This window comes from Dipodomys ordii, unplaced genomic scaffold, assembly GCF_000151885.1.
Source record: "Dipodomys ordii isolate 6190 unplaced genomic scaffold, Dord_2.0 Scaffold69, whole genome shotgun sequence".
Taxonomy (NCBI): domain Eukaryota; kingdom Metazoa; phylum Chordata; class Mammalia; order Rodentia; family Heteromyidae; genus Dipodomys; species Dipodomys ordii.
Window position 1 is genome coordinate 314,259 of NW_012267285.1, and position 17,500 is coordinate 331,758.

General features: G+C 51.8%; 2 protein-coding genes across 5 annotated transcripts in view; both read left to right on the plus strand.

Moving 5' to 3' along the window:
* Mfap5 (microfibrillar associated protein 5) overlaps positions 1-10,497 on the plus strand; it is an 11,623-nt gene extending 1,126 nt beyond the window's left edge. Inside the window, exons 2-9 of one of the 4 annotated variants that reach the window (XM_013023679.1) lie at positions 864-902; positions 2,583-2,618; positions 3,029-3,061; positions 3,997-4,032; positions 4,988-5,017; positions 6,256-6,343; positions 7,154-7,227; positions 10,233-10,497. In XM_013023679.1, coding sequence (XP_012879133.1) covers positions 864-902; positions 2,583-2,618; positions 3,029-3,061; positions 3,997-4,032; positions 4,988-5,017; positions 6,256-6,343; positions 7,154-7,227; positions 10,233-10,345 — 449 coding nt within the window. In that variant the 3' untranslated portion in view covers positions 10,346-10,497. The remainder of the gene's footprint in view (positions 1-863; positions 903-2,582; positions 2,619-3,028; positions 3,062-3,996; positions 4,033-4,987; positions 5,018-6,255; positions 6,344-7,153; positions 7,228-10,232) is intronic. The other 3 variants (XM_013023681.1, XM_013023682.1, XM_013023683.1) reach the window with 3 other exon arrangements.
* A 5,649-nt stretch (positions 10,498-16,146) lies between these two features.
* The window catches only part of Aicda (activation-induced cytidine deaminase), a 5,997-nt gene continuing 4,643 nt past the window's right edge, over positions 16,147-17,500 (plus strand). The window contains exon 1 of the mRNA XM_013023572.1: positions 16,147-16,230. Coding sequence (XP_012879026.1) covers positions 16,223-16,230 — 8 coding nt within the window. The 5' untranslated portion in view covers positions 16,147-16,222. The remainder of the gene's footprint in view (positions 16,231-17,500) is intronic.

Sequence of the window (17,500 nt, forward strand, 5' to 3'; positions counted from 1 at the left end):
TCTTGTCTGTGTGTCTTTCTGCCATCATCTGTCTGTCTAGCCGTCTATCTCTATATCTGTGTCTGTGTGTGTGTCTTGCTGTCTCTCTTTTTGTGTCTGTCTCTCTGTCTCTCTCTAATTCTGTCTCTCTCTCTGACTCTCCCCAGTTTCATCTGTCTGTCTGTCTGTCTGTCTCTGCCATCTAGTTGCCTGTCTCTCTATAACCCTGTGTTTCTGTGTCTCTCTCTGTCTCTCTGTCTCTATCCCAGTCTATCTATCTATCTATCTGTCTGTCTGTCTGTCTGTCTGTGGCTCTGTCTGTCTCGGTCTCTCTGTCTCTGTCTGTCTCTGTATCTCTATCTGTCTCTGTCTGTCTCTCCTGTGTCTCCTCTGCCTGTGTCTCTGTCTCTGTATCTCTGTCTGTCTTTGTCTGTCTGTGTCTCTGTCTGTCTGTCTGTCTCTGCCATCTATTTGCCTATCTCTATATGTCTCTGTCTCTCTGTCTCTCTCCCCGTCTCTCTCTTGTGGATACAGACAAGACTCGCTCTGTCTGGTCCCCTCTGTGGGTGGCCCCCATTTCTGGTGTGGGAGGGGAGAGGTGTTCCCCCCCCCCCGCGCCCTCCTTCCCCCCCCCACCCTGGGCCTAGGCCCCAGCCTGAACGTTTGTTTTTATCTCAAAGCTGGTGCTTTACCACTTGAGCCACACCTCCACGTCTGGCTTTTGGGTGGGGTCATTGGAGGTCAGAGTCTCACCGACGTTCCTGCCTGGGCTGGCCTCGAACTGCGATCCTCAGGCCTCAGCCTCCCGCGTCGCTGGGAGGACAGGCGTGCGCACCGGCGCCCGGCCCGGGTCACTCATGTTCTTTTTTTTTCCTTTGCTACAGACTGGATCACCCTGGGAAGAGTCGAGGGCCAGCGCGGAGGTGAGCGCGGGGTCTGAGCGTGGCACATGGGAGCAGGGAAAGAGAACACACACGCACACACACACACACACACACACACACACACACACACACACGGTTCTGAGCAGATCCTCCCCACACAGCCCCAGGCCCTGGGGTGTCCCCCGCTGACGTCACCCCTGCCTGGCTGGCGTGGTGGCCCAGGAATGCGGCCGGGTCTCAGGAGGGAGGGCAGATCCCTCCTCCACCCTCCCCACCCGCCTGAAACCATTCCTGGATTTTGCCCAGGAGGCTGGGGGGGGGGGGACGTGGAGGCCCGGTCGCCCAGCGGGCCCCTGAGCTGGGAGCAGGGAATCCAGCCTGCCCCTGGGAGGCAGAGGCGGGAGGATCGAGGTTGGAGGCCAGTCCGGGGCATCAAAGTTCTCGAGAAGGCCCAGGGACTGGTGGCTCGCGGCCGGTCGGCCCAGCTCCTCGGGAGGCTGAGCTCGGAGGATCGAGGTTCAAGGCCAGCCCCGCCGGCAGGGAAGTCCCACGAGACTCCTCATGTCCCATTAGCCAGCAAAAGGCAGCAAGGGAGAGGAGTGGATCGAGTGGTAGAAGAAAAAGTTAACTACTACTTTGTGCATGGGTTGGGGAGGGGGAGGACTTGAACTCAGGATCCTGTACTCTCAATGCTTGGCCTTGGACTCCAGAGCGGCCCTCAAACACCTGAGCCACGCCTCTGGGCCTCTGCCTTTTTACTGGGTCACTGGACATAGGAATCTTTGGGATTTGCTCTGTTTGTTCCATTGGAATTGAGAGGTAGAGAAGAACAGAACAGGCCTACAAAATGCATGCAACGCTCCTTCCTTTATAACCACGGACAACTCCAGAGGTGCTTTAGAAATACACTGATTCCAATCTGCAACCTGGAATCAGCTTTGAAAATCACAATCTCAACGACCACAGCCAGGACAGTCATAGTAATATCAAAGCAACTGCGAGGGTGCTGACCTCTCGTGGTCGCCCTGGGTCAGGACAGGGAGTATTAAATGTTCTTAGCCAAGAAAGGCAATTTAACTGCTATTATTCCAGTCCCAGGGCTCCAAGTCGACCCTGAGCACTTCCTCGTAGCCTTTTTCCTCAAGGCTGGTGCTCTACCACTTGAGCCACACACTCCATTTCTGGCTTCTTGGTGGTTCATTGGAGATGAGTCTCTTGGAGCCGGGCATCAATAGCGCCCGCCTGGCATCCCAGCTCCTCAGGAGGCTGAGATCGGAGGATCGCGGTTCAAAGCCAGCCCGGGCAGGAAAAGTCCGTGAGACTCCTATCTCCAATAAACCACTCAGAAAACCGGAAGTGGCGCTGTAGCTCAAGTGGTAGAGCGCCCGCCTTGAGCTGAAGAGCTGAGGGACAGGGCCCAGGCCCAGAGTTCAAGCCCCACCACCAAGCAAAAAAAAAAAGAGTCTCTCAGACTTTCCTGCCCAGGCTGGCCTTCAACCACGATCCTCCGATCTCAGCCTCGTGAGTCGCTGGGATGACAGGCATAAGTTGATTTAAATACTGAGACGTGGCTATTGCAGCGAGTGTGTGTGAATGATGGCAGACAGGCCAGGTAGCTCTTCAGCGTCATGGTCTGCAGGGCTGTCCGGGCTCATGAGGGGGTGTGCAGGGGTGGGGTGAGGCGGTGAATACTGACCATGTGTTTTCTCATTCTTCCAGATGACATGAGCCAAGAAACGTTCACAGATGACCCGAGTAAGCTCCTGTTTATCTGCTGCTGTTTCTGTGTTTAATGGTCATTTAGAGGCCGGGTATCAGTAGAGATGGAGAAAGATGGGCCGTGAATTCCTACTGAGTCTATTTGTCCATCTTGGATGGATATACAGCTCGCCTTCTATTATCTTGATGCTGGGGCTTGAACTCAGGGCCTGGGCGCTGTCCCTCAGCCCTTCAGCTCAAGGCGGGCGCTCTACCCCTTGAGCCACAGCGCCACTTCTGGTTTTCTGGTGTTCATGGGAGATCAGACTCATGGCCTTTCCTGCCTGGGCTGGCTTTGAACCACGATCCTCCGATCTCAGCCTCCTGAGTAGCTGGGATGCCAGGCGGGAGCCACGGCGCCCGGCTTTCCCACCTGAATTTTCATTCCATATTTTGCCTCTTTGCAGATCTGTTCAGTGAACTTAACACAGATGAATCTGGTAGGTTTTCCAGAAACTTTGCTGTTTGGGCTTTTGGGGTTTTCTGTGTGTGTGTGTGTGTGTGTCTGTGTGTGTGTGTGCCAGTACTGAGAACTGAACTCAGAATGTCACACTTTTCCTTGGCTTTTCAGCTCAAGGCGGGCGCTCTACCACTTGAGCCACACCCCCACGCCAGCTTTTTGCTGGTTCATGGGAGATCAGAGTCTCATGGACTTTCCTGCCCTGGCTGGCTTTGAACTGAGATCCTCACGTCTCAGCCTCCTGAGTAGCTGGGATGACAGGTGTGACCTACCGGCTCCCAGCTCCGTGAGCCTCTTATCTCCAATGAACCACCAAGAAGACATGGATGGCTCAAATGGTAGAACACACCAGCTTTGAACAATAAATGCTCAGTAACACGCCCGGGCCCTGAGTTCAAGTCCTGGGACCAGTACCAAGAAAACAAAAAGAACCATATTCCCAATTTTCTAGGCCATCTGATGCCCTTAAACAACAAGTCTTTTTGTTGGTTGGTTGGTTGTGGGACTTGAACTCAAGGCCTGGGCGCTGTGTCTGAGTTCTTGTACTCAGCTCTCCGCCTCCTGAGTCGCTTGGATTTCAGGCTCGGCTACCAGTAGTCTTGACCTTGTCCTGACAAAGATGTTTCCCCCTAGTCCTACTTGGAATTCACATCCCTGCTCGGGAGCCGGGCGCTGTGGCGCACGCCTGTCATCCCAGCTACTCAGGAGGCTGAAATCGGAGGATCGTGGTTCAAAGCCAGCCCGGGGAAGGAAAGTTTTCAAGAGACATTTATCTCCTGAGAATCAAAGCCAAAACCAAACTCAGCTAGATGTGAAGTTGTGACTCAAGTGGTAGAGCATTAACCTGAAACACACACACACACACACACACACACACACACACACATCCTCATGCTAACGCTTTGTGCCTTTCAGTTCTGGCAGACATCCAACCTTCTCTGGACGAGCTGGGTGAGTTCACATCTGGAATGCAGCTGGCCAGCGGTTGCAATACCCGAAGTAGACAGGGTTACGGATGAGGGCACCTTCCTCCAATAGCTCAATGTGAACGGTGTGTACGTGCACGCATGCGCACGCACACACACACACACACACACATGCGCCAGTCCTGGGGCTGGAACTCAGGGCTTGGAAGCTGTCCTAGGCCAAAGTGGCGCTCTACCACTTAGTCCCAGCTCCACTTCTGGCTTTTTGCTGGTTCCTTGGAGATCAGAGTCTCACGGACCTTCCTGCCTGGGCTGGCTTTGAACTGCGATCCTCAGATCTCAGCCTCCTGAGTCGCTGGGATGACAGGCAGGAGCCACTGGGGCTCAGCCTGTTTGTTTTAGCTTTGATCACTAACACACACACACACACACACACACACACACACACACACACGATACAACCAAGCCAGGCACCAGTGGCTCACATCTGTCATCATAGCTACTCTGGAGGCTGAGATCTGAGGATCACAGTTCAAAGCCAGCCTAGGCAGGAAAGTCCGTGAGCCTCTTTATCTTGACTGAACCAGCCAAAAGCCAGATATGGCACTGTGGCTCAAGTGGTAGAGCACCAGCCCTTGAGCAAAAGCTCAGGGGCAGCGCCCAGGCCCTGAGTTCAAGCCCCACAGCCACCAAAAAAGAACAAAAACAATGATTAATTCAGCCAAGGCCAGTAGTTCACACCTGTCATCCCAGCTACTCAGGAGGCTGAGATCTGAGGATCATGGTTCAAAGCCAGCTTGGGCAGGAAAGTCCATGAGACTCTTATCTCCAATGAACCACCAAAAAGCCAGAAGTGGTGCTGTGGCTCAAGTGGTAAAGCTCCAGCCTTGAGCAAAATGAAGCTCAGGGACAGCGCCTAGGCCCTGAGTTCAAGTCCCAGGACTGGCCAAATAATAATAATAATAATTTCTCTCTTCCAGCCTCAAGCAATGACCGAAACACCACAGCAGGTATGGCTACTTCCTCTATATCTTCTCCTTAAGCTGTTTCCCATTTTTGTTTTGCTTTTTTTATAAGCTGGTCCTGAGGCTTGAACTCAGGGCCTGGGTGCTGACCTTTAGCTTCTTTTGCTCCAAGCTAGTGTTCTACCACTTGAGCCATGGCTAGATTTTGGCTTTTTGGTGATTCACTGGAGATAAAGAGTCTCACAGACTTTCCTGCCTGGGCTGGCTTTGAGCTGTGATCCTCAGATCCCAGCCTCCTGAGTAGCTGGGATTACAGGCGTGCGCTACTGGCCACCTGGCTGGGTTCAGGCTGTTTGGATCGGGACTACAGGAATCCATACCAGCCTAGACCTCAGCATTAAAATCGCTTTCCCAGATGGGCGCTAAGGTTCAAAGCCAGCCCAGGCTGGGAGACTGTGGTCTCGAATTCACCAAAAAGTCAGAGGTGGAGGCGTGGCTCAAGTGGTAGAGCACCAGCCTTGAGCAGAAAAGACTAAGCAAGAAAATGGGTGGACCTGAGTTCAAGCCTCAATTGTACACACACACACACACACACACATGTGCACACACACACCTTTCCCAATCGTACTGGCGATTCTGACCTAGAATAAAGAAAAGGAGACCTCTGTATTTTCTATCAGTGTGTCAATGCGATATTTCATGTCAACACCCAGAGTCCTAGAAAGTCATTATCGGAGCATCTTTGGAGATTAATATCTCTATTTCTGCTTCTGGGTTGGAAAGCACCTAAATTTTACATGAGTCAGTTTCTCCGGCTCTGTATTTAGCAAGCAGAAAAACCGTGTCCTGAAAAGACTACTCTGTTTTCAGGGTTTTATTCATGTGTGCATGTGTGTGTGCATGTGTGTGTGTGTGTGTATGTGTGTGTTTGTACGTGTGTGCACCCATCCTGCAGCTTGAACTCAGGACCTGGGTGCTATTTTGCTCACGGTCTGGTGCTCTACCACTTGAGCCACAATTCTGGCTTTTTGCTGACTCATTAGAGATTTAAAAAACAAAAGTCTCACCAAACTTTCCAGCCTGGGCTGGCTTTGAACTGCGATCCTCAGATCTCAGCCTCTTGAGTCGCTGGGATTACAGGCATGAGCCACGGTGCCCAGCTTCTGTATATATAGATATAGATATAGATATTTTTTCTATTCTATCCTCCCTCTCTTGCCCTGAAATCCTGTGTTCATTCCCTTCTCTCTGGGCCTCTCTGATTTTTGTGTTGGGCTCTCTAGAGTGCAGAGACGAGAAATTTGCTTGCACAAGACTCTACTCGGTCCATCGGCCAGTCAAACAATGTGTCCACCAGGTTTGCTTTACCAGGTAAGCGATACAAGACACACAAGGACCAAGGTAGTGTGTGTGTGTGTGTGTGTGTGTGTGTGTACATTAAGTTTTACCTAAGGGCCTGGGCACTGTCCCTGAGCTTTTGTGCTCAAGGCTAGCTCTCTACCATTTTTTTTACATCCAAGGCTAGCTCTCTACCATTTTTTTACATCCAAGGCTAGCTCTCTACCGCTCTTGTGCTCGAGGCTAGCTCTCTACCGCTCAAAGCTAACTCTCTACCGCTTTAAGCCACTGTTCTACCTCTGGCTTTTTTTTGTGGTTCATTGGAGATCAGAGTCTCACAGACTAGCCCGCCCAGGCTGGCTTTGAACCATGATCCTCAGATCTCAGCCTCCTGAGTAGCTGGGATGACAGGCAGGGGCCACCAGCGCCTGACTGCTGTGCTCACGAGTCTGAAGCAACAGATTCAGCTCTTCAGGGAGAAAGTGCTGGAAAGTCGCCGCAGCGTGACTCACCCTGGAATGCCTAAGTTTCCAGGAAGAGCCACCACCCGCCAGGCTCCAGTGGCTCACGCCTGTAACCCCAGCCGGTCACAAAGTTGAGAGCTGAAGATAGTGGTTCGAAACCCACCCGGGGCAGAAAAGTCCATGAGGCTCTTATCTCCAATGAGCCATGGAAAAAGATGGAAGTGGCGCTGTGGCTCAAGCGGTAGAGCACCAGCCTTGAGCAGAAGAGCTCAAGCAGAGTGCCCAGGCCCTGAGTTCAAGCCCCACCACAAACAACAACAACAACAATGCAAGACTTTTTCCTGTCTCTGTCTTTGTGGTGACCTCGGGGCCCGGGCAGTCTGCGTCGCATGTACATCATCAACAACGAGATCTGCTCCCGCATGGTGTGTAAAGAACACGAAGCGATGAAAGGTGAGTGGGTGTCCGGGATTAAAGGAGGGATGGATGGTCGGTTCCCGCACAATGACATGGGGTCCCGCTGTGAATGGCCCAGCGGCTTGGTTGGGAGCTTCTTTGCTCTCATTGTCTCCTGCTGCGAGTTACCCCCAGACATCTCAGTAAATCAGCAATGCCCAGTTAATGTTGGGGTTCACAGGCCCCCCTCGATGCTGGGTTCCAGCCAGATCCGAGCTTCTCCTCTGCCCCAGCTTGGGCCCCTTGAACAATCAACAGGGGAATGGCAGGGGGGGGGCGGGGTGTCCACCAGAATCCAGAGAGTCCTCTACGTGCGGGGCTGTTTGTAGAGCCACGAAGAACACGCGTGTGCGCACACACGCACTCCCAGTCACTCGGAGACAGCAGAGAGGGCTCCTAGGGAATGAGCAGCCGCCGGGCTCCGGTGCTCACGCCTGGCGTCCCAGCTACTCAGGAGGCTGAGAGCTGAGGATCCAGGTCTGAGGCCCAGGCAGAGACATCTAAGAGACTCTCATCTCCCGGGAATCAGCAAAAAGCGGGAAGGGAAGGTGTGGCCCAAGTGGCAGAGCGTTGGCCTTGAGCCCCAAGGCCAAGCAAAACCGTGAGGTCCTAAGTTCAAGCCCCAGTGTTAGCACAAAAGCCAGCCGGCTGGCCGGACAGACAGACAGACTGACTGATAGATGATAGATTAATAGATTGATGGAGATAGAGATAGAGATGGAGATGGAGACAGTTGATGGACCCTAGAAGACAGAAATGCTAGATAGATGATAGACGTAGATGACAGATGCCAATCCATTGATAAATTGATTGAGATGGATGGATAGATGATAGATAGATGATAGATGCCAATACATTGATAAATTGATTGAGATGGATGGATAGATGATAGACGTAGATGACAGATGCCAATCCATTGATAAATTGATTGAGATGGATGGATAGATGATAGATAGATGATAAGTAGATTGACTGATAGATGAGTCCATGAGAGATGGATAGATGGTGAATTGATAGATGATGGATAGATGGATAGAGATAGATGAATGCATAGATCACGGCTAGATAGACAGACAGACAGACAGATGCATAGATACAAAGATAGCTGGATAAATGGACAGATGGATGGTCAGAGAGATGGATGGATGGATGGACAGATGGATGGATAGATCATAGATAGATAGATGAACAGATGGATGATAGATGATGCATAGATATATGGATAGATGATGAATAGATGATGGATGGATGGATGGGTGGATGGATGGATGGATGGATGGGTGGACGATAGACAGATAGCTATATGGACAGATGGATGGATGGTAGATGGATGATGGATGGATAGATGGATAGACAGAGAGGTGATAGATGGATAGACAGATAGACATAGATGGACAGATGGATGGATAGATAGATAATGGATGGGTATATAGATTAATGGATACATGGATAGATAGATAGATGATGGATGGAGACAGATAGATGGACAGATGATAGATGAATGGATGGATGGATGGACAGATGGATAGACAGATTGATGGATGGATGGATAGACAGATGATGGATGGATAAATAGATTAATGGATACATGGGTAGACAAATAGACATATAGATAGATGGACAGACGGATGGATGAATAGGTAGATAGATGGACGGATAGATTAATGGATAGATGGATAGATAGATGGATGGACAGATAGATGGACAGACGGATGGATGGATAGGTAGATAGATGGATAGATAGATTAATGGATAGATGGATGGATAGACAGATAGATGGACGATGGATGGAAGATAGACAGATCAATAGATGGACCGACGGATGACGCATGGATTGGTAGATGGATTGATGATGGGTGGATAGACAGACAGATGGATGGATGATAGACAGACAGACAGCTGGACGGCTAGCCGCGCCTGGCTATCTGGACAGGACAGGCTATCGGGCTTCTGGGAACTGGGTGCCCTGTGGTCTCGGGCCGCGGTCGGTTATTCTAGGAACGGGGTGACTTGGGGTGCCGGGCGTGGGGTGCGGGCTCTTCTGACTCAGCTGGCCGCGCGGCTGCGGCTGAGTCAGAGCTGGAGTGAACCTCGCAGAAAGAACGGGGGGGGGGGCCACCTGCGAGGGGGAACTCTCTAGAAGCTCGGGGGATTTCACCACACCGAGCTGCCGGCCTCTGATCTCCAAGCGGACAGACCTGAAGACGGGGAGACAGAGAAGGAATGGGGTGCAGCCAGGACACAGACCCAGGCCGCCCCCCCCCATGCTAGGGACTTGAACTCGGGGCCTGGGCGCTGTCCCTGAGCGATTTCACTCAAGGCTGGCGCTCTACCACTTGAGCCACAGCGCCACGTCTGGCTTTTTGGTGGTTCGTGGGAGATCAGAGTCTCACGGACTTTCCTGGCCCGGGCTGGCTTTGAACCACCATCCTCGGATCTCAGCTCCTGAGCAGCTGGGATTACAGGCGTGAGCACCAGCGCCCGGCTAGGGACATGGAGATTCGCAAACAAGGAGGAAGTGGCGGGCGGAGGTATCTCGCTTGTCTGCCTCTTTCTCTACTGACTTGTGGATTGTGGCACATGTGCCACTCCTGGGGCTTGAACTCAGGGCCTCTTGCCCCCATTTGGCTGGTTCTTTTTGCCAAGGTGATTGTGTTTTGCTTTTGAATCAAGATTGGCACTCTACCACGTGAACCATACCTCCAACCCAGCGTTTGGTCTGGTCAGTCCTGGGGCTTGAACTCAGGGCCTGGGCGCTGTCTCTGAGCCTCTTTGTGCTCAAAGCAGGCACTCAACCGCTCTAGCCACGGCGCCGCTTCCAGCTTTTTGCTGGCTCACAGGAGATCAGAGTCTCACGGCCTTTCCTGCCCTGGGCTGGCCTCCAGCAGCGATCCTCAGACCTCAGCCTCCCAAGGGGCTGGGATGACAGGCGGGAGCCACCCGGCCCAGCCGGAGCTGAGGTTTGCGACCTGTGGTCCCTAGCCTCTGCTTCTCTCTTCCAGATGAGTTGTGCAGACAGATGGCTGGCCTCCCTCCCAGGCGCCTCCGCCGCTCCAACTACTTCCGTCTCCCTCCCTGTGAAGACACGGACCTGCCCGGGGCCCGAGGCCTGTGATCGCCCCCCGGGGAGCAAGGAGGAGAGAGCCCCGCCCCAGCTCGCCCACAGACACCAGACCTAACCCCATCTCACACCCATGCCCAGCTCCTCTGCTGCTTCTCTTGATCTCGTAATCTCATTTATTCCCTGCCTCCAGACTTAAGCCTCCGTGTCTGGACTCCTGCATGACTTCCCACTGCTTCCTGAATGGTCAGAGTGGACGAGACCAGCAGGAGACCCCCCCCCCCCCCCCCGTCTCAGACCAGCGCTCTGCCCTCGAACATTGGGGGCACACAATAAACCTGCGTCATCTTTTTATGGGGTCGTCTGCTGTCAGCTCCAGAGATGGGGCGCAAGGCCTCTCCCGCACCCCGAGGTTAAGAATTCTGCAGTTGGGCGCCGGTGACTCACACCTGTCATCCTAGCTACTCAGGAGGCTGAGATCTGAGGATCGCGGTTCAAGGCCAGCCTGGCCAAGAAAGGCCGTGAGAGACTCTGATCTCCCGTGATCCACCAGAAAACCAGGCGTGGTGCTGTGGCTCAAGGGGTAGAGCACCCGCCTTGAGCTGAAGAGCTGAGGGACAGCGCCCAGGCCCTGGGTTCAAGACCCACAATTCACACACACAGAGCAAAGAAAACAACAAAGCCCTTGTTTCCATTTCCTGGAGTTCCATTTCAGTCAATATCATTTTGTGTGTTGGGGTGCCAGTCCTGGGGCTTGAACTCAGGGCCTGGACAGCACTGTCCCTGAGCTTCTTTTGCTCAAGGCTGGCCCTCTACCACTTGAGCCACTTTTGAAAAAAACTGAATACCAATATTGGCACTCTACCACTTGAGCCACGCCTCCAGCCCAGCTTTTCGCTCATTATTTCACAGATGGCGTCTCCAAAGACTTTATCCAGCCTCCGCTGGCTTTGAACCACAATCCTCAGATCTCAGCCTCCTGAGTAGCTGGGATGACAGGCGGGAGCCACCGTGCTTGGCTTTTTGTTTCTTTAACCCCAGAGAACATGGTACAAACCCCAGTGGATTTCCACTCTCCTTCCCCTGGGTCTTTTGATTACTTCAAGCAGACTAAGTGCTAGCCACAAGCTCCTCTCTGCCTTGCCTCTTGGCGAGTAAGTAGGTGTTCAACTAAACAGTGCGCAGCTGCACAGAGTGCACACAGCATGGGAACTTCAAGGTGCCTCCTCCTGCCCCCCCTTCCTCCTCCTCCTCTTCTTCTTCTCTTTCTTCAGGCCTAAGGCTTGAACTTGAGGCCTGGGTGCTACCTCTCCATTTATTTTTCACTCAAGGCTGGTGCTCAACCACTTGAGACAGGTCTCCAGCCTAGCTTTTTGCTGGTTCTGGTGGAGATGGAATCTCACAGACCCCCAGCATGCAGTTCTTGTTCTGGCTCTGCGAGGGCTGTGTTACGGGGAAGGAAGGATGAAACCTGCCAGAAACAGATGGCAGATTAGGAAATGGAGCAATGGCGGTGCCGGAAAACCTGTGAGGCCCTTACCTCCAACGAACCGCCAAAAAGTTGGAAGTTGAAGTGTGGTTCAAGTGGTAGAGCACCAGCCTTGAGCACAAAAGCTCAGGGACCTGAGTTCAAGCCCCAGAGCTGGGCGCCGCCAGTGGCTCCCGCCTGTCATCCCAGCTACTCAGGAGGCTGAGATCTGAGGATCCTGGTTCAAAGCCAGCCCGGGCAGGAAAGTCCGTGAGACTCTTATTTCCAATGAACCATGCAAAAAAAACAGAAATGGTGCTGTGGCTCAAGTGGTAGAGCACCAGCCTGGAGCTGAAAAGCTGAGGGACAGCGCCCAGGCCCCGAGTTCAAGCCCCACAACCGACCAAAGGAAAAAAAAAAAAGCCCCAGACAAGAAAGAAAGAGACAGACAGACAGACAGGCAGGCAGAGACACACAGAGACAAAATACATGGCCTTGTATATATTCACATAATTCACAAAGGAAACACCAAAGAAAGTATGTTCTGAGTTTCTCCATGCTGGAGGAACTATTATTATTATTTCCTTTTTTTCTTTTCTATTATTTTTTTCTTTATTATTTTTTCCACGAGTTTTCCTCTTGTCGATTGTTTCTATGATTTTTCTAGTATTTTGGTGTTTCTATTTTCCCATTACTTTTGCTTTTCTATTCTGCTTTTTTTCTATTCTTTTTCCTTTATTCTTTTTTCTATTCTTTTTCCTTTGTTTTTTTTTCTATTCTTTTTCCTGCTATTTTTTTCTCCTTTTTTCTAGTGTTTTTCTACTATTTCTTTTCCATTCTTTTTTTGCTATTATTTTTCTCCTTTGTTCTTTTCTCTCTGAGTTTTTCTCTCATGTTCTCTTTTGTATTTTTCTCTATTATTGGGTGGATTTTTTTTCCTTTTTCCCCTGATTTCTTTTTTTTCTATTATTTTCTTTTCTATTTTGATTTTTTTTTCTTTTCTCTTAAAAAAAAAAAAAACAAAAAACCCCAAACCATCCAGCCATGAAGTATGAGCAGTTCTGGGCAGAAGGCAGGAGGTAAAAGCAAATATTGTGTATATAAATAGGCCCGGGCGCTGGCGTCTGCGGCTCTCAAAGCGAGACTCGCTTCGCTTTCAAACCCTCGCTGTGGTTTCTTGTTTTTTTGGTCGGTTTTCCTTTTCTTGTTTTTTTCAATGTCTGATCACTTCGGTTTATTGATTTCCCACGTTTTCTCTTTCTTTTCCTTATCTCTAGTGCTTTTCTCTTTTCTCTCTGCCTTGATTTCTTGGTCATTTGAGTATGTGTGTGTGTGTGTGTGTGTGTGTGTGTGTGTGTGTGTGTTGGTACCAGGACTTGAACTCGGGGCCTGGGCGCTATCCCTGAGCTTTTTTTTGTTCAAGGCTGGCGCTCTACCTGTTGAACCACAGCGCCACTTTTCAGCATGATTCTTCAGGCTATTTTGGAGATAAGAGTCTTATGAAGACTTTCCTTCCTGGACTGGCTTCAAACCTGGATCCTCAGCTCTCAGCCTCCTGAGTGGCTGGGATTACAGGCGGGAGCCACTGGTGCCCGGCTTCACATGTCATTTAATCAGAAAACTGTCACTCATGGGAGCAGAGAACTGTTGTTTTCTTTGTCTCCCCCCCCTCTTCTTTCTCTCTCCCTCCCTCCCTCCTACTCTCTCCCTCCCTCCCTCCTTCTCTGTCTCTTCCCTTCCCCCCTTTGTCTCTCTTTTTCTCCTAGACAGGGACTCACTGCGTTACTTGAAACCTCCCTGCCTCAGTTTCCCAAGTGCTGACACCCCTGCTGTACCCCATCATGCCTGGGTCAACTTTTCCTTTCCCCCTTGCAATCACTTGACTTGCCAATATGACAACCGCCGCAGACGATACTTTGCGTGAGCCTTGCTTCTGTCTGCCGGGAGGTCCGAGTGGAGAATCCCCTGCTAGTTTTCGGCTCCTGCCAGGTAACTGCCTGGACATTCCTGTCTGCAAAGTGAGGGCAGTATTTCCTACCCCGCGGGTATCAATGGGATCCTACAGCTTTGGGCTTCGGGAATAGTATACAGGCATGAAAAAGATTGTATTATTTGTTCACATTTTGTATATGGACCAACTGAAATATGAGCCATGAGACAAAACTCAGACTATGGTGGAGGCCGGGGTGCTGGTGGCTCCCGCCTAGAATCCCAGCTCCTCAGGAGGCTGAGATCTGAGGATCGCAGTTCGAGGCCAGCCTGGGCAGGAAAGTCTGTGAGACTCTGATCTCCAATGAATCTCTAGAAAACCAGGAGTGGTGCTGTGGCTCAAGTGGTAGAGCGCTCACCTTGAGGAAGAAGAGCTCAGGGACAGCACCCGGCCCTGAGTTCAAGCCTCACCACGGGCTTAAAAAAAAAAAAAGTCAAGTGAGCATCAGCAAGAAAAGGACTCTGTTTCTTGAGCTCTTTGTAAGATCTTTTTCTTTTCTTTCTTCCCTTCCTTCTTTCTTTCTTTCTTTTTTTTTGTGCCAGTCCCGGGGCTTGAACTCAGGGCCTAGGTGCTGATTCTTAGCTCTTTCACTCCAGGCTGGCGTTCTACCATTTAAGCCACAGCTCCACTGGCTGCTTTTTGCTGCTTCACTGGGGATAAGAATCCCAGGGACTTCCCTGCCCGGGGCTGGCTTGAAACCATCCTCCTCCTGCTCTCGGCCTTCTGAGTAGCTGGGATTACAGGCGTGCGCACCAGCACTGGGCCTTGGAGCCAAACGCTTTTGTTCGACCCCAGTTAGGTCTCTCTGTGGAGCAAGGAGGCCGCGGCCTGCGCGGGGCAGAAGCTGAGTATTTCCTGTATGTTGTTCACTCGGGTCCCTCAACTGTTTTTAGACCCCCTGAGAAAATTCAGTAACTTGTTTGGCAAAGTGAGAAAAACAAAAATCGGGGAATGGAGAAGTTGAAGCAATCCCAAAACCACACTTCCACCCACGCCGGCCCCTTATTTTTTTGCGGGGGAGAGTTCTCTTAAAAACAACCAAGTATCAGGTTGAGCAATGGAATTGGGGGACCAAAAATAGAGGCCTGGGAGGAGCTGGGGAGGGGTTTGCCCCCCCCCACCCCCGGCCACAGGGCCCAAAGGTCCTGGAGATTTCCCAGGGGGCTCTGGGCCTCCGCCCGCCTCACCCCACCACCCCGCCCTGGCCACGACCAAACCTCACCTGGCCTTCTCAGGATGAATATTCAGGAGTAAAATCCAGATGTGAAAAACAACTGGGCCCATTGTCCAAATCACGTGCTTCGCGGGTGAAGAATCCACAGAGACTAAGGCGGCTTTCACCCGGGGCTCCGGACTTCATTCCTCGGCTCGCTCCTTTTTCATTGCTGTATACTATCTCTCGGACAGCTGTATTCCCATCGATGTATTCTCTACTCTTCCCAAGGTGATTCCACTGTGCCATTCAAACGAGAACCACTCTGGATGGAGAAGAAACAAGAAGGAATCAGCTAAACAGACTGCGCTGCATTCTGTTGCTTCGTTTTTGGGGTCAGTGGTGGGACTTGAACTCGGAGCCTGGGCGCTGTCCTTGAGATTTTTATTATTTTGCTCTACCACTTTGAGCCGCAGCGCCACTTCTGGCTCTTTGGTGGGTCCTTGGAGATCAGAGTCTCATGGACTTTCCTGCCCAGGCTGGCCTCGAATCGTGATCCTCAGATCTCAGCCTCTTGAGTAGCTGGGATTATAGGCGTGTGCACCAGGGCCCTGATATACATTTTTTTTTTGAGCAGTCATGCTTTCTAGAAAAACAGCTAAACATTGATTCTCATCCAAGTGTACTATAAATAAAACTAAAATGAGGGGGCTGGGCAGGTGGCTCAGTGGTAGAGCGCTCGCCTCGCATGCACGAAGCCCTGGGTTCGATTTCTCAGTACCACAGACACAGAAAAAGCCAGAAGTGGCACTGTGGCTCAAGTGGTAGAGCGCCAGCCTTGAGCTGAAGAAGCTCAGGGAAGCCAGGGCACCGGTAGCTCACGCCTGTAATCCCAGCTATGCAGGAGGCTGAGATCTGAGGATCACAGTTGGAAGACAGGCAAGAAGACAAATGGGTGAAACTCTCCAATGAACTGCCCAAACTGCCAGAAGCGGTGGGCTGTGGTTCACGTGGTAGAGCGCCAGCCTTGAGTGAAAAAGCTCAGGGACAGCGCCCAGGCCCTGAGTTCAAGCCCCGGGACTGACACGAAAAACAAATAAAAAATAAACCCAGTGACTGCGCTGTCAGTCAGCCATGCTCGGGACACCTGGCCCAGCCCCACGGCTCGGAGACCTTGAGGGGGCAGGGGGAGGAGCCCCAAATTTGAATGTGGGGGCCCCATGCTTGAGCAGATGGAGCAGAGCAGGGATATAGCTGGAGGCTGGCGGCCCCAGCTTCACTCCTGTCCGGGACTACAGCGGGGCGCGCGCAGCACACACCATGGACAGGTAAGGGGGGTCCGCCTGGGGAGCAGGCGCTCTGATTCTCCACCCCCTCGACCTGACTTTCTCTCCTGTCACTTTCTTGTCGGAAGAGGCTGCAGGCTTTCCATTTTCTGTTCTAGAAATGTCTCACAGCCCTGGCTTTAGCTAGGACGGGCCACCCCCCCCCCCCAGCCGCTCGCTGGGTCTCCGTGGGGCTTTTGCTCTCCGTTCTGTACTCAGAAATTAATGTGCTGCGCAACAGTGCTGGTTCGTGCACCTCAGCTGGAAAAGGTTTTCTCCACAGACCACCGCGGAGCCCGGCCAGTCTTGATAAAGACTCAGATCCTGAAATGGTCGCAGGGAAATGTTACCTAATAATCATCCTCCTCATCCTCATCATAACGATGGCCGGGACTCAAAGCCAGTGGCTCCCACCTGTCATCCCAGCTCCACAGGAGGCTGAGATCTGAGGATCGTGGTTCAAAGCCAGCCCGGGCAGGAAAGTCCGTGAGACTCTGATCTCCAATAAAACAGTGATACAAAGCCAGAAAGTAGAGCTGTGGCTTAAATGGTAGAGCATTGGGGGGTAGGGGGAGCTAGAAGTACAAAGCCCAGAGTTCGAATCCTGGCAGAGAGAGAATGAGAAAGAGAGAGAGAGAGAGAGAAAGACTCAAAAACAAATGTTCCTAGGAGACTTTGCTGAAACTATTCACTGTGCTATGGACATTCATAGTTTGCTATGTGTGTTGCATTGCTGTGGTGTGTGTGTGTGTGTGTGTGCCGGCACTAGGATTTGAACCCAGGACCTCACCTTCTTGCTTGGCTTTTTTCACTCAAGGCTGGCGCTCTACCACTTGAGCCACAGCTGCACTTTCTGGCTTTTTGCTAGAATACTGGAAATCAAGAGTCTCATGGCCTTTCCTGCCTGGGCTGGCCTTGAAGCGCGATCCTCCGATCTCAGCCTCCTGGGTAGCTGGGATGACAGGCAGGAGCCACACACACCGGTCGCTCTTTGGAGCTGAGGATTATTTTTAACCCGTGTGTCTCTGGTTTGCATTGTCGGTGACGCATGGTGCGTTCTGCCTCAGGGAACACAGCTGTTTGAGCAACTGTCAGTGTACCAGCCTGGCACAGTGCCCGGGCAAAGTCCTTCCTACACCAGTGAGACACCAGGGCGCCAAGAGCCATGCTAGCAGCGCATGCCTGTAATCCCAGCCACTCAGGAGGCTGAGATCGGAGGATCTCGGTTCAAAGCCAGCTGGGGCAGGAAAGTCTGTGAGACTCTGATCTCCCA